Source organism: Gadus macrocephalus, chromosome 3, assembly GCF_031168955.1.
Source record: "Gadus macrocephalus chromosome 3, ASM3116895v1".
Taxonomy (NCBI): Eukaryota; Metazoa; Chordata; class Actinopteri; order Gadiformes; family Gadidae; genus Gadus; species Gadus macrocephalus.
In genome coordinates this window covers 23438652-23454316 of record NC_082384.1, presented here as the reverse complement: position 1 = coordinate 23454316, position 15665 = coordinate 23438652, and the positions used below count along the sequence as shown (strand labels likewise).

Genomic DNA, 15665 nt, shown 5'->3' with positions numbered 1-15665 from the left:
AGATAAAAACACACCTTTTTATCTTGTGCTGTTGAAGTAAACATTACATACAATTTATGAATTCTTATTTATCATGGCTCACAATATAATTTACTACGTACAGTGTTCTTATTTCTTATGTCAAATAAATAAATAAAGACTTTGGCTCACAATATAATTTAATTTATAATTTAACATAAGGGTTCTTATTTCTTAAATAAAATAAGCAAAGAGTTTTGCCCACAGTATGACTTAATACGCCCACATCGTGTTGTTCACCTCACGTAACCTGCTCCCTAGTTTCGTTTCTCTGTAGACGGAATTTCTCACACACCCCTTGCACACTGTAGGCCTACACGTCCGTTGACGGAGAGGGCCGTGAGATGGACGACTGCCCTCAATACCGGACCCACCTCGCCGTCAAGCTGGAGCTCCAGAAACACACAGCCCTCGGTGTAAGTTACCCTTTCTTTTTATTTCTGTTATTGACTTAAACCCCATCATCCATACGTTTCTTTTTTTTTATTATACAGGAAAGTATTAGAAGTAACAAAGTTACAATATAAAACCAGATTACCAGATAACTGAAGGACGGGAGAATTAAAGTAACCCAAAAACCTAGATTTTCTTCGGTTTAGGATTGTTTTGGATTCACACCTGCCTTGTTTGGTTTGAACGAAACCAAAAAAATCGATGGTGCGGACCTTTTAGGCTGGTGTGAATACAAACCATCGAACTCTGGTGCGGACCAAACATTCGGGCCGAGACCCAGCCGGAAAGGTGATCTCTGTTCGCCTCCAAACGAACCCTGGTACGGTTCGCTTGAGATGTGAAAGCGACAGCACCTCGGTCCGATCCAGTTCTAAAAATCATACGCCTCTTTGGACGTAACAGGCACCCGCTCAGCAGGTTACTGACAGTTCTACTCAGGCATGTTGTCGTGTACGCCACGGCACTGGCGTATTCAGACCTGCCTTGTTTGGTTCGAACCAAACAAAAAAAATCGCTTGTGCAGACCTTTTGGGCTGGTGTGAATCTAATCTGGGGAAGTAATACGAGTCTAAACGCGAAAATAAAATTAAGGGTTAAAGTTACCCAAGCGGCTCAAATAAAAGAAAAAAGTGAAAAGACGCCGGTAAGTATGAAAGACGCCTGCCAAAGATGACACACTTTTTTACGGCTACTGTTAGGGATACAGACAGGTACAACAATGTCCAAAGCGTTGAACATGCCACAACAGCAGCAGCAGCTAGCTGTGAAGTGGCGCTAGTTGAGGACCTGTGAGAAGACGTCAATAAGTAGGACTGTTTCAGAAGCGTGCAATGTGGAGAACAATCTGCTCTCTCTCTCTCTCTCTCTCTCTCTCTCTCTCTCTCTCTCTCTCTCTCTCTCTCTCTCTCTCTCTCTCTCTCTCTCTCTCTCTCTCTCTCTCTCTCTCTCTCTCTCTCAGAATGTTTGAAATGTTCAATCTAATCTGTAATGTCAATTCACCTCAAATATCCTGTACCTTGTACATGGGTTTGTTTGTAGAATGATTGAAATGTCAATCACAAGTGCAATGCCAATTGCAACCTCACTCACACATACAAAGCAAATTATTAATCTTGGCAATTTTTATTTTAAGTATATGGCTTTTTGTGATGTTTTGCTAAGTATATGACTGTTGGTGGGGGTTTACCCTAACTACTTGTCTTGCTGGTTATATTGCAATTGATTTGATCTTAAATTTATTTTTTGGCAAAGAGAAGTGTTGTTTGTGTGTTCTCTAATTTCGTACTTCATTTTGGAGTACAGAAGTGTATTCAGGCTTTAAAGGGGAAGGTTTTTTTCTCATCTCCAACCTTTACTTCTGCATAGATTAGCTTTACCTGCCTAAAATTCTCCATTCTCATTTAAAGATCGGATGAGAGGTGGGCCCCATACATATCTTTGCCTTGGGCCCCCAATTTGCTAAATACGCCACAGTGTGGACCAAACAGTAGGACCGAGACCCAGCCGGAGGGGTGGTCTCGGTTCGCTTCACATCGAACCCTGGTGCGGTTCGCTTGAGATGTGAAAGCGAACGCATCTCGATCCGATCCAGTTCTAAAAAGCATATGCCTCTTTGGATGTAACAGGCACCCGCTCGGCCGCGCGCATTATGGGAATTATTGTTTGATTAGCGGGATCTCCAAGATTAGCAGCACATTTTCGGACCGTCAGGTGAAAATGAGTCGTACTTTTTAAAAAGGCCATCTCCTTTCTACCACCTCTCAACCCATGTTCTGCTGATGATCTTGTAGAAAACTTTAATTTGAAAATTGTGAAAGTCATAGTTGTCATTGCACCTTATAAGATTTAAACGATTACTGGAAAGCAAAAGGCACCCTGGAGAAAAGCTGCTTCTGTAACAGCACAGAAAAAATAATGCAGGAAGGTTGAACGCATCTGGCGTAAAACAAAACTTCATATTCAACATGATATCTATAAAGAGAGCCTCCGTGCCTACAATTTAGACTTAAAAAGTGCTAGAGAAACATTTTTCTCCAATATCATTAAAACCAATACTAATAATGCAAAAACCCTATTTGCAACTGTTGACAGACAGTTGCAACACAAATTCCACCTGATCTCCATTCCACACAGAAATGCAATGAGTTTGCAGCTATTTATACTGATAAAATTGAAAGCATCAGACGCGCCATCAATATCTCCACTTCAAACAAAAATGTTGGACTACCACCATGTTCAGGAAAAAATAGCGTGGCAAGGATGGCATGCTTTAATGTTATAGACTCTCAAACGCAGATAGTTAACAACTCTCTCCAGTCTGGCAATTTTCCAAAAGCTTTGAAAACTGCGGTTATTAAACCCCTTTTAAAAAAGCGGAGCGTAGATGCCTCTATTATTAACAACTACAGACCAATATCAAATCTACCCTTCATAAGTAAAATCATTGAGAAAGTTGTCCTCCAGCAACTTAATCACTTCCTGGCATCAACTGGTTGCTATGACACCTTCCAATCAGGATTTCGACCCCTGCACAGCACTGAGACCGCCCTTATCAAAGTCTTAACACAGACTCTGGCAAAACCTCAATACTAATGCTACTTGACCTCAGTGCTGCATTCAACACTGTAGACCATACAATACTTTTGGACAGGTTAGAAAACTGGGTGGGGCTTTCAGGCACAGTCTTAAATTGGTTCAGGTCCTACCTACAAAATAGAAACTACTTTGTTTCCATTGGCAATTTTGTATCAGAATCAACCAACGTGACATGTGGAGTCCCACAAGGTTCGATCTTAGGACCCTCTTTATTCAACATCTACATGCTCCCACTAGGGCAAATCATGCAAAATAACAATATTGACCATCATTGCTATGCTGATGACACGCAAATGTATGCATCACTATCACCAAATTACTATCGGCCCATAGATCTGCTGTGCCAGTGCATTGAGCAAGTGAAAGACTGGATGTGCTGAAATTTCCTTCAACTAAATGAGGACAAAACAGAGATAATTTTATTCGGTTCTAAAATGGAAAGGCTTAAAGTAACCCAACACCTAGATTCTCTGTCCCTGAAAACCTCAATCAAAGCCAGAAATCTAGGGGTTATCATTGATTCAGATTTACATTTCGACAGTCACATCAAATCAGTTACAAAATCTGCATATTATCACCTTAAAAATGTAGCAAGAATTAGAGGGCTTATGTCCACCGAAGACTTACAAAAAATTGTACATGCCTTTATCTCTAGTAAGCTTGATTACTGCCATGATCTCCTTACAGGTCTCCCAAAACAAACTCTGAGGAAGCTTCAGCTTGTTCAGAATGCTGCTGCTGGAGTTCTAACAAAGACCAAAAAAATTGAACATATTACACCAATTCTTAAATCGTTACATTGGCTCCTGTAGGTCAGAGAATTGATTTTAAAATCATGTTGCTAACCTATAAATCCCTACATGGTTTAGGCCCAAAATATTTAACTGATATGCTTCCACTACATAATCCTTCTAGAAGGAGAAACAACTTAACTTGTATTGGGGTAATATTTGGCCAGGAAGATCTATAGCCTACTTTGACTCAAGTAAAGTACTTGTGTTCTTTGTCCACTATTGCAGACCCCCATGGCAGAAAAAAATAAAAAAGATATGGAAGAAGAGCTCACCTGCAGCATTTGCCTCTCTCTCTTCGAGATGCCGGTGACGATTTCATGCGGACACAACTTCTGTCACGACTGTCTTACCTCCAGCTGGAAGGAGAGTTATGACTGCCCTCAATGTCGGGCCCACTTCCCCACCAGGCCAGAGCTCAAGAAGAACACGGTACTCAGTACTGTGGTGGAAAAGTTCAAAAACTGCTCCAGTATGACCGAGTTCGGATTTGAGAAGGAGGAGGAAGCCGTCAAAAGGCCCATCGTGATGTGCGATACGTGTATGTCCTCCGAAGCGGCCAAGACCTGCCTCACCTGCATGGCGTCGTTCTGCCTCGAGCACGTTCGGCCCCACCACGACAACCCGAACTACCGCGCGCACCAGCTCAGAGAGCCGCTCGCGGACATGAGCGAGCGTGTCTGCCCCGACCACCACAAGCTGATGGAGTTCTTCTGCGTCGAACACAGCCGCTGCATCTGCAAACTCTGCCTGCAGCAGGTCCACAAAGGATGCACCCTCAAGACTCCCGATAACCAAAAGGCTCTGAAAGAGGTGCGTGTGTTTGGGTGTGTCCATCTATCTGTTTGTGTATAAGTGTGTTACTAACTTTTTGCTTATTGTTATTCTGCAGTCTGACTTTGAATCCAAATTGGTGTTTGCTGGATTCAAAGATTGAAAGTTATCCACAAGTTTCCTGGGGTGGTTACCGGGGAAACCCTTGAGGGCCACACTTCCGGCCGCCCAATGCGCCTGATGCCTCAGCTGTGTTTTTAACTTTGTCAGCTGTGTTTTTAACTTCGTCTTCCCATACAGTAACTGCGGAGGGCAAAGGTATTATTATATTGCCGTTTTATAACTCGTGAGGTTGTGTTCCCACGTTGTAATGAATGAATGAATGACAGATGGCGATTGTTTACATCGATCTCGTAGCAACCGGTAGTGAAGCCCACAATTCGCGCAAAGCATCACAGGGTGGTGGAAACTTGTGGATAGACCTCATCTTTTCAGCGTGTAACTAATTCTTCTTCTTTTCTGTAGTCTGATTTGAAATCCAAATTGTTGTTCCTGGATTCAAAGATTGAAAAGACCGAGGCTGTAATTTCCCAGATGACAGTGGACCAGAACAAGTTAAAGGTACAGTAAATACATTATATATAATATTACTTTGATGTGCGCAGTACCGCGGGAAGTAGGGGTGCTGGGGGTGCTGCAACACCTCCTGTCCGAGGCCCTCTCTTATCACAGAAAACGATCATTTCTAAAAACTCCGGCCAAAGTGGAGATTTCTGAAAACGGCGGTTATGTGTTGTCGCGTCAACAGGGAGAAACGGGATTTTAGGTTCTGAAGCGTCACATTATGCACCAGGAAATGCTTAACGTCATGTGAGCTCCCGCTGTATCGTATTGGTCCGAATATAAACACAAACCCCATTGAAAGACGACCTATATTTGGAAAAAAGATGTGGAGACCAGATCTTGTGCCGTGTTCCAATACCCGTACTTCCATGAGTATACTTAAAGGAAGTAGGCCTACACTATCTGCACTATCCGTACTCACTTGAGTACGGTAATTTTTCAGATGTGAGTGCTGTTCCAAATCGAGTACTCCGTGGTGCACTTACCGGAAATTACGATCACGACTGCCGGTGTCACACTAAATTTGTACCGGCTGCCAAATTTGTACCGGGCGCGTCATCCATACGTAATCCACTCCAAATCTGCCTGGCAACAGATGATCGCTTCGTCCGTTGCCTGGCAACGGACGAAGACATTGGCGAACCTTCTATCTAGCGATCCGTTATCTGTATTGTGCTATTTCGTCCTTGACCTGCTTTAAACACTCAGTTTACTTGCTAAATTTGATTAAACAATTAAATACAATACAAATATAAAGTAAAAACAAGTGTTATCTGTAATGATATCAACATCAGTTATTAGTCACACGGAGCATGCGCAGTTGGATTGGCGCGCTGCATGTTGATGTCTGTTCCGGGTTAAGAATGTGACAAGGCGGGTTAATGTTACCTCATGGATAAATAATAATAATAATAATACATTTCATTTAGAGGCGCCTTTCAAGACACCCAAGGTTACCTTACAGAGCATATAGTCATCATACATTTTTTAAAAAACAAGACATTGTGGAAAAAAATAAATAAATAAATAAATTAACATAAGCAATAAGAAATAAATAAAACAAAAACAAGACAAAACAAAACAAAACAAAACAAAAAAATCTAAACAGTGATCAGTTAGACGTTGTGTGCGAGTTTGAACAGGTGAGTTTTGAGTTGTGACTTGAAGGTTGTAATGGTGTCTGACTGTTTTATGTGTGGGGGGAGGGATGGGTCATGAATATAAAGCCCTTCTCTTCAAGATACATCGTGTGTTTATTAAGGAACCCACAAAACATTACATTATCTAGCGATCCGTTAACTGTATTATGTTATTTCATCTTTGGCAACATGGGCGCAAATGTTTTTTTAAACCTGCCCGGCAACGGGCGACGCGTTCGTCTGCTGACAGGCAGGTTTGGAATGGATTACGTATGGATGACGCCTGACGCGCCCGGTACAAATTTGGCAGCCGGTACAAATTTAGTGTGACACCGCCGCGGCTCCTCCCCCGCAATAAACATCCCGCTTTGAACGGTGGACTCTTTACGCCTAGCAGCTATAAAAAGCTATATTAATGCAGGCTATGTGGAAAATGCGCCGACTTTGGCTCAGCCTGGCTCCGCCTCTTCCGCTACGTAGCTAAGATGGCTGCCGTTGAGTACGGAGAGTGTCCTTCGATCCACACTTCACGATTAGCCCATTTTGAGTGCGGCATCCGGGTCCTTGAAGTATACTTATTTTCGCCGGATCTGAATTGGAACGTACTGCGTACTCAAATTTTGAGTACGCAGTACGGACAGTACGGGTATTGGAACATTTTATCAATAAATGAATTGTATTCATTGAAATAATATACGAAAATAAAAAGGCATAGAATAAAACACTGCATTGCCACTAAACAGTAGTGCAAATAGGCCGTATGTGTACACCAAAGACTATTCCTGACACTCCTCTGTCCCGCTGTGTTCGCTTTGGCTGTGGTCGCTCCGCACTGTTTCGGCCCGTGGCAAAGCGAGTCATCCTCGCTGCTGTCCAAGGCATTTTGAGACGCAGCATTTATTCAATGCTCATATGACCTAGTGCTGAAAAAAGGTTATATGAAAAAGTGTGAGGGGAGCGGTGGTGCGCTAAACTTGTTCTGTGAGCAGCTGGGTCACGTGTGAATCATGGTACACAACGATCGATTTTCGACTGTGCGCGCATGCACTGGTGTAATTGAGCTGCGCTGCTATATATCTTTTTTTATCAATGTAGCGAGTTGCGAGTCTAGCGCAGGCTGAGTTTTTTTTTTCCAGCACCCCCTGCTGGGAATACGTTCCCGCGGCTATGTGTGTGCGTATGTGCATTTGGGTCCTCACTTTCAAAGACCACCGTAATCGTATGATGAACTATAAATCAATGATAACCTTAAAAAGGGGAATACACAATTTCATGTTATTTGCAAACCGCACTTGCTACTCTGTTCGGTCTGTCAGTTTGTGAAACGATTCATGAACCCTGTTCAGCCAAATCCTTGCCTATAATGCTATTTCCTTTTACCTAATTTGCTCCCTTGCTCCTCTCAGGCCGGGGGCGTAATGAAGAAATGTATTATGATAATCATGGGAAATTTGAGACAACATCGATAAATATCACGATCCCCTTCTGAATAAGAAAATAAAAATGTCAGTCTAACCAAGGTTCATTACACTGAAGAATATGGACCTCAGACTAAAACTGGTATAATACTCTGGTATATAATGATGTTGCCATGTATGTTATGGGCTACCGCTAGGAATCTGTGACCAGCAGGAAGAAGATCCTGGAGGCCGAGTACCAGCAGATCCGAGAGATGCTGGACAAAGAGGAGCGTGAAGCCATGAACACAGTGGACCGCCAGCTGCAGAGTGGAGAGGACAAGTACAATAAGGTCACAAAGAGGTTCTCCCAGAATATCCAGGAGATGGACAATGCCAAACGCGGCATCAGCGATCTGCTGAGTCAGTCAGCCACCCTAGCCTTTCTGCAGGTGAGACGACAAGACTTCACTGCCCCTTAATTTGGGTTAGACACAGCACACAAATAGTCATCTTTTATTGGCTGGTTTTTGGCAATATGCTCCTAGTGTCGGATTTAAATGAGCCAATGGTCAACCTTTTCCTTCAGTAACTTGTTATATCGTAATACTTAACAATTAATTGCCTCAGGCTCCATGATTACTATTCACTTGACGTGTAGTATATACCCAAAAATTTTATCTACGTTGTTTTTGGAAAGGATTCTTCAGTGGACCTGCCTTCTGTTGTCAATGCTGAGTGCAAGACTCCTCGGGTAAATCTGGACACCACAGACGTGATTGGCGCCCAGACGTTCGTCGTTGTCTTCAAGGATTATCTGTGTGACCTGTTGAAACAACCTGTTGAGAAGAGACTAACGATACTGAAACCAGGTGGGCCTTTAAACTGTCTCTTCTGCACAGCAGCTGTGGTTGTTATTGCTGGACTTTGCAACATTACAACCCGAGGTTGGCTGTGTTTTTATTGTTACGGAAGCTGTTATCAGGTTATCATACCTGCACTAGGTAAATACATTTGATCCATGGAGAACAATGTTGATTCAGGCTTGTAGCACACGGTGTTATATTACTGGTGGAATGGAATAATAACAATAATAATGGATTGAATTTATATTTATATAGAGGTCCAAAGCTACAGCTGGTGTGGAAGTGACATCAATTTTAAACTGTTTTGAAGCAGTGGATGGGTTTTATCATTGTAATTACTACTAATAATAATCACAAATAAATTAGGACAAAATTCTTGTGACAATTAGTGCAGGTTAACCTCAGTGCATTAGTTTAGGGTAACCCTTCCATGGTCCAGGGACCTTCCAGGGTGCCGGGCACTTCCAGGGTACCGGGCTCATCCAGGGTCCCGGGCCCTTCCAGGGTCCCGGGCCCTTCCAGGGTCCAAGGCCGTTCCAGGGTCCAAGGCAGTTCCAGGGTCCAAGGCAGTTCCAGGGTCCAAGGCAGTTCCAGGGTCCCGGGCACTTCCAGGGTCCCGGGCACTTCCAGGGTCCCGGGCACTTCCAGGGTCCCGGGCACTTCCAGGGTCAACCAGGTGTCCACCCTGGTCCAGCACCCTGCTCGGTTCCAAGGCTCCCAGGACCCAGGGGCAGACATCCGCGTAAGATGTCTCACTTGTTTGTGTTTAAATTCCTTGACGTATTTGAAATTAGGGGTGGAGGGACTAAACCCGGTACAGGGTCCTTTTTGGATGAGGAGGTTAAAGACCAGTGTTGGGAACGTTACTTTAAAAAAGTAATTAGTTATAGTTAATCACTACTTGTTCCAAAAAGTAACTGAGTTAGTAACTGAATTACTCTATAATATCAGTAACTACTTACCAGGGAAAGTAACTATTTGCGTTACTGTAAAAAAAAAAATTGCTATATGTCAAAAATTTGGATTTTTCTGAGCAGTTTTCACTTGGCCTTATGTGTTAAATGGTTTAACTGCCCATTCAAGGCCCTGATATACTTCCAACTGAAATTTAATTTGCTTGGTTGCAAAGGCTGTGGAACATCTGCCGAATACTACAGAAAATGCCAACTTTTCATCGGATTGCTCCGGACTCGCCATTTCTGCTGCTTCATCAAATTTGTTTGTTGTGTGCGTGTGCGTGTGTGTGGCTCGCATGTCCTGGCTTGTGTGTAAAAACACTCGCTCCGATTGGCTACCATGAAACATGACTGCCTTAGCCAATCATAATCGCTTATCTTGTCGTTAACCCACCCGGTTTCCTCACTAGCAGTTTGTGTTTGGAGCCAGGAGTGTGTTCAGATTACGCAGTTTATTCAATCAATTCATAGTAACGCACCGCATTTAACGTACAGTAACGGTAACGGCGTTGTAACGACGGAAACAGTAATTAGTTAGATTACCCCGTTGCTGAAAAAATAAACTGCGTTCTTTTAAACTGCGTTATTACAAACACTGTTAAAGACCCATCCAAAACACATTTAAATAGTCAATAGCTCTTTGCAATGAAAAGCAATTGAGCATGTTTGAAATAGTAATATTCTGGGAGATTCCAAATCATCGGCAGAGCCCTAAGCCAATATCCTTTCTTGTTTTCAGATTTCAATAATGGCAGATATTTTGAGACACCTAGTGTAAAAAATTACTCCAGTAAAAGTGGAAGTACTACCTCTAAACGTCGACTTGAGTAAAAGTATAAAAGTACTTGGCAAAAGTAAAAGTAATTTGGTGTAATGTAGTTCCAATGTCTTGCTATGTCCTTTATACACTCATTTAAGGTTAAAAGAAACCCCACTAACACCACTCTAAATACAATGTTTTCTATTTGTGATATTCGTACCCAAACTGCACGAATCACGATGAGCTCTGATTGGTACACATGCGGTGCACGCGCACTCATTTGGATCTGTCACTTTATTGTATAAGGTCATGCATGCTACACACACACACACACACACACACACACACACACACACACACACACACACACACACACACAGTCATGTGCAACGCGCCGACAGACACAAACGCGCACACAAACACACACCCTCGCGCACAAGCCTGGACGGACAGACGCGTGTGCACAATCACATTCACGCGCGCAGGGGGCACGCGCAGGCACACACACACAAACACACACAGCATGCTTGTCTTTGAAAGGGACGACAGGTTTTTCAAATTGAGTGGAGTTAAAAGTACGAATTTCCCCTACGAAATGTAGTTGAGTAAAAGTACAAAGTCTCACAAAATAATGATACTCAAGTAAAGTACAAAAACACAAAAAAGTTACTTAAAGGCATATTGTACGATTCCAGTGATATGCACTTTTTAATATGTTGTTGAAATTGTTTTTTACATCCTGACAGCAATAAATAACTTATGGGCAATGAAAAAGAAGCGAAAAAAAAACGAATTCTGTATCTGCTATAAACCTGTTAAAATGCTTACCAATCGGAGACATTGTACCCGAATCTAAAGAACCAATCACAAGCCTGCGCGTTCTCTCCCCTCTGTGTACGAGCCTGAGCCGGCCTGAGCGAGTTCACGGAGGGCAAAGAAAGCGTTGTTGTCATAGTAGTTCATGACAGTGGACTAGACCTAGTGAGCCTACAACGTTAACACGATGGAAGAAAAAAAACAGAAGTTACCACTGCCACTGTTACTTGCCCCGGTTCATCCTTTTAAAAAGGCAAGAAAAAGAAAGACAGAAAATGAAAAGGCAGCAACAAAAAAAAAGTTGGAGAATGCTTGAGGAAAAACGAGAATGAATATTGGATTCGCTTTTCAGCGATGGCGACAGCTGAGGGAGTTGAATGGCCTGAAAAGTGACGCAATGGTTGCCGTTGAAGTAAGCCGTAAGCAGCATTAGCGCTCGTGCACAGCTCTGTGTCGAGGGGTGGGGGCAGGGAGTCCTGAAGGGTGGGGGATGAGTTACACGGAACTCCGAAGAGAAGCTAATTTCAAATCATGCTAGCTCTCTCACATCGTACAGTATAGCTTTAAGTACGGTAACGAATTACTTCGTTACCGTCCACCACTGCATATTTGCTAATGTTGAGTTATGTGTGAAAATGAGGATCAATTGCATCAATCCCATGACATACAGTTTCCTATCTTCTTTTCCGATTAAAGTAATGATTGATTCAATGATTAAAAAAATGCCTCTACAGCATTTGAACGTAACTTTCCATCATCTGATTTAAAGCCTGCAAAGAACTAATACTCGCCAAACCAAAAAACTGAAATCAATTCCAAATCCATACTTTCCTTTGTAGAGTTGTTCCGTGTGGTCCCGTTATCGATACCATATCGGAAATTCAACCAATACTGCCTAAAATAATCGGGTATCGGCGAATACGCAAGTCTATGTGCCGATCCGAATCCATTACGCTAATTTACTAGACAGGCAAAAACATCACAAAAACATGCAGTGTTATTCTACGTTTGTTACTTCGTCGGCGGTGGAAAGGGAAATACCACCTACGACCTACGTGCGTTCCAGCTACCAAATCGCAAAAACATGGATGGATAGCAAGAATACAAATGTATTATAATTATAGATTAAAAATGTAGATCATCTAGTTTTGAAAAAAATTAATTGTCAACATCAGGATGTACTCGGTATCGGCCGATACTCAGGAATCAGAATGAGAATTGGTATCGGGAAGGAAAAATGTATCGGAACATTGGTAATCCTTGGTTTAGTGTTACAATTAAGTTGCTCCAGAGAGTAAGATATTTTATAACGTTGCTTCATGTAGGGAAACCCGCCCAGGGTCAAAAAGAAAAGGGTGAGACGAAGATGAGGGCAGCATGCTCCGTGGAGAACCTTCTGAATGTAAACAAGAGAGATCAATCCAGAGGCCGGACACCTGAACGGAAACCAACAGAGGATCAAGGTAATCCTTAATCTAGCACCATTCACAATTTTGCATCGTTGAGTGCATACCACTGAATACATTAAAATTGCCTTACAAAATGTTCCTTGATTTCTTCTTGTTTAATTTATGTTTTTCAGATTCTTTGAACGTCCCGCCGACCATTACCTCCCTCGTAGACAGACACGAGCTTCTCAAATGTATGTGAAGAGTGCTGTCAGTTGATACACTGTATGACCCTAAACACAAGTAAAGGAATCTCAGTATAAACTGAACTCAAACCAAAACCTTTCCCCTGAACAGACGCCACGGTGCTCACCTTGGATCCAAAGACGGCCCACAGACGTGTGAAGCTGAGCGACGACCTGACCGAGGCCTCAGTGATGGACGAGCCAGCGAACTACCCCGACGGCCCTGCGCGGTTCTCATTCTGCTCCCAGGTGCTGACCTCCGAGAGTTTCTCCAAAGGACGCCACTACTGGGAAGTGAAGATGAGCAGCAACAACTTCGTGGCCATAGGGCTCGCTTACAAGAGCATGGATCGCAAAGGCCCCACCACCAGTCGCTTGGGCCGTAACGACCAGTCCTGGTGCGTGGAGTGGTTCAGCCTGAAGCTGTCCGCCTGGCACGCCAACAGCGAGACGGTGCTGGAGAGTCTCAGTGCCACTGCCAACCGCATTGGCGTGCTGGTTGATTGTGATGAGGGAACGGCCACGTTCTACAGCATTGGTGAGAAGGCGAATCCCTTCCACACTTTTGTGTTTCCTTTCACCCAAGCCGTGTATCCGGCCTTCTGGATCTTCTCAAACACGTCTTCCATCGCCTTGTGCAAGCTGTCTGGCTGAGGGGTGGCTATGCATACATTGGCTTTGTGACATTGTATGATCTATATTTACCCTTTTCTTGATACACGGGGACAACGCTTATTTACTTGAACCATCCAGATTATTTGACCGCTAAAACAACTGAACACTTGTTCTACTCTTCAATCACTAAAGGTCTTATGATTAATAGAGTTCAAATGTGTTGTGAAAAGTAAAACACGGTCTTAAATCTGATACGTGAGACTGAATTGTATGTTATACACGGGCCGTTTTACATTCTTTCACTTCAAATGTGTTTTGACCAATCATGTTCCTCCTGGAGCGGAGAAGTCGCAACTGGAACCAACCTGACAGGCTGAAGCACAGAAAATGTGACATGGCTCCCCATCGATTGGAAGTGACAGATAACAATCAAGAAAGTTATACGTCTGTCGATTATGCTGTCATGGCTTCGACTTTCACAAAAGAAAATACATGAATCACTGCTAGGTGAAAACTCTGACGTGCGCCCAGACTCACCTCTGACTCTTTAAAACGTGACCTGTAGGTATTAGTGACGGTGCCAAGGTGGTGGGCACCAATGGCAGGACTCTTATACTGTGCTATCCCCATAGTGTTGCTGCAATATCATTATCCTGTTACCTGTATGAAGACAAGTGTATATCCTGACCGGCCATCAACATCCTTAGACAAAGTGTAAAGGGTTAAAGTCCAACCTGTGTGGGAAACTGGCCACAGTAGAAATACATTCTGTTATATTCTGAACCCTCCATCTTGCCACGCTCTAATGAGTTTCTCTCTGAATCTGGAAGAAATCTGGACGAATGTTCAGCAATAGCATTGTCAAATATCTAGATCAGAGATTACATTCATTTTAATCCCAATGTTAAAGTAACATGTCTTGGGTTTTCGATTTTAGTGGAATGCCGTACATTATGTTCAATGGCATCAATGACGATCAGAAGTGTTGGGAACCTTCACTCTCTTTCGAATGCTTCAAATCGGTTGATTCTTTATGAAGCAATAAGTAATGAGAGGCTGTGATTTATGACTGGCTAGGGGGCGTTATGCACGACGTCAACTGTTACATTAAATTTGATTTTGTCCTACATTTATTTTGATAAATGTATACCTTGTTGGGATTTGTACCATGCATCATAAAACTTATCACGGTCCTTGTCTGTGACATTCGTCTACTGTCTCGGGTCTGTGATGCATGTATGTGTTCTTGTTTTAACTGTGACTGCGACTTTTCTGTGTACGTGTCTACTATTCTGTACTCTAAATCCGTAAGGCCTGAAGACAACTCTTCCATCCCTTAAACTAAATTTAAACATGCTTCATGTATCTGAATAAAAAAATAAATCTCTAATAGTGCTAATGCCTTGTGACACATTGATTCCCGAGCTCGCTGGTTTGCTAAGCCTTAGACACAATCCAGAACCAGATAAATGAGTAACATCAGACGACCGATAGAGAAGGCGCTCAAAACATACCTTTTATGAGATTATAGGTAGATTAGAGGCTAATGTTCTTTGACACTGCAAGCAGTCACAAAGTATTCAAAGCCCCTAAAATGCCTTTGCCAGCAGACGCCCTTTGACGCCCGGCATGGTGCAGGTTTCTATTTTCTTCTTTTCTGGCAATTTTCTAGTTGGTAATAAACATTTAAACAATTATCCATTGTATTTGATGTTGTAGGGTATCACAAAATATAAATATTAGGAAAAGTAGGTGATATATTAGTGGTTATTAGCCACAGGTTAGCGATGATTCTTATTTCTCCCACAATGCATTGCATGACGTCACGTAAGGTACTCCGCTTTTGGACGACAGCCGAAGCCGCTAGTGAGAGTGACAGTGTCAGATTATATAAGTAAATACATAAATAGAGATAGCCTAGATATATATATATAGATAGATAGAATAGCATAACATCGATAGATAGATAGAATAGCATAACATCGATAGATAGATAGAATAGCATAACATCGATAGATAGTGAGGGATAGCATAGCATAACATAACATAGATAGATAGTGAGGGATAGCATAGCATAGCATAACATATATATATATATAGAGAGAGAGAGTAGATATATAAGTAGATAACATGGTTTTCTACTGTATTTGTGGCGGGTGCAACAACTCCAGCAAAAGTGGACATAGGGTCCATTGCTTCCCCAAGGACAAAGGGATTCTCCGAAGCTG

At 42.6% G+C, this 15665-nt stretch overlaps 1 protein-coding gene across 1 annotated transcript; it reads left to right on the top strand.

Annotated features, from left to right (window-relative positions):
• The first annotated feature begins 287 nt into the window (after positions 1–287).
• Positions 288–14832, top strand: LOC132454645 (E3 ubiquitin/ISG15 ligase TRIM25-like). The gene is made up of 9 exons (XM_060048147.1): positions 288–434; positions 4086–4670; positions 5157–5252; positions 8010–8243; positions 8492–8663; positions 9097–9399; positions 12515–12652; positions 12772–12831; positions 12935–14832. Exons 1-9 carry the CDS (start codon positions 363–365, stop codon positions 13474–13476), a joined length of 2202 nt encoding a protein of 733 aa, XP_059904130.1. The 5' UTR covers positions 288–362; the 3' UTR covers positions 13477–14832.
• The last annotated feature ends 833 nt before the right edge of the window (positions 14833–15665 follow it).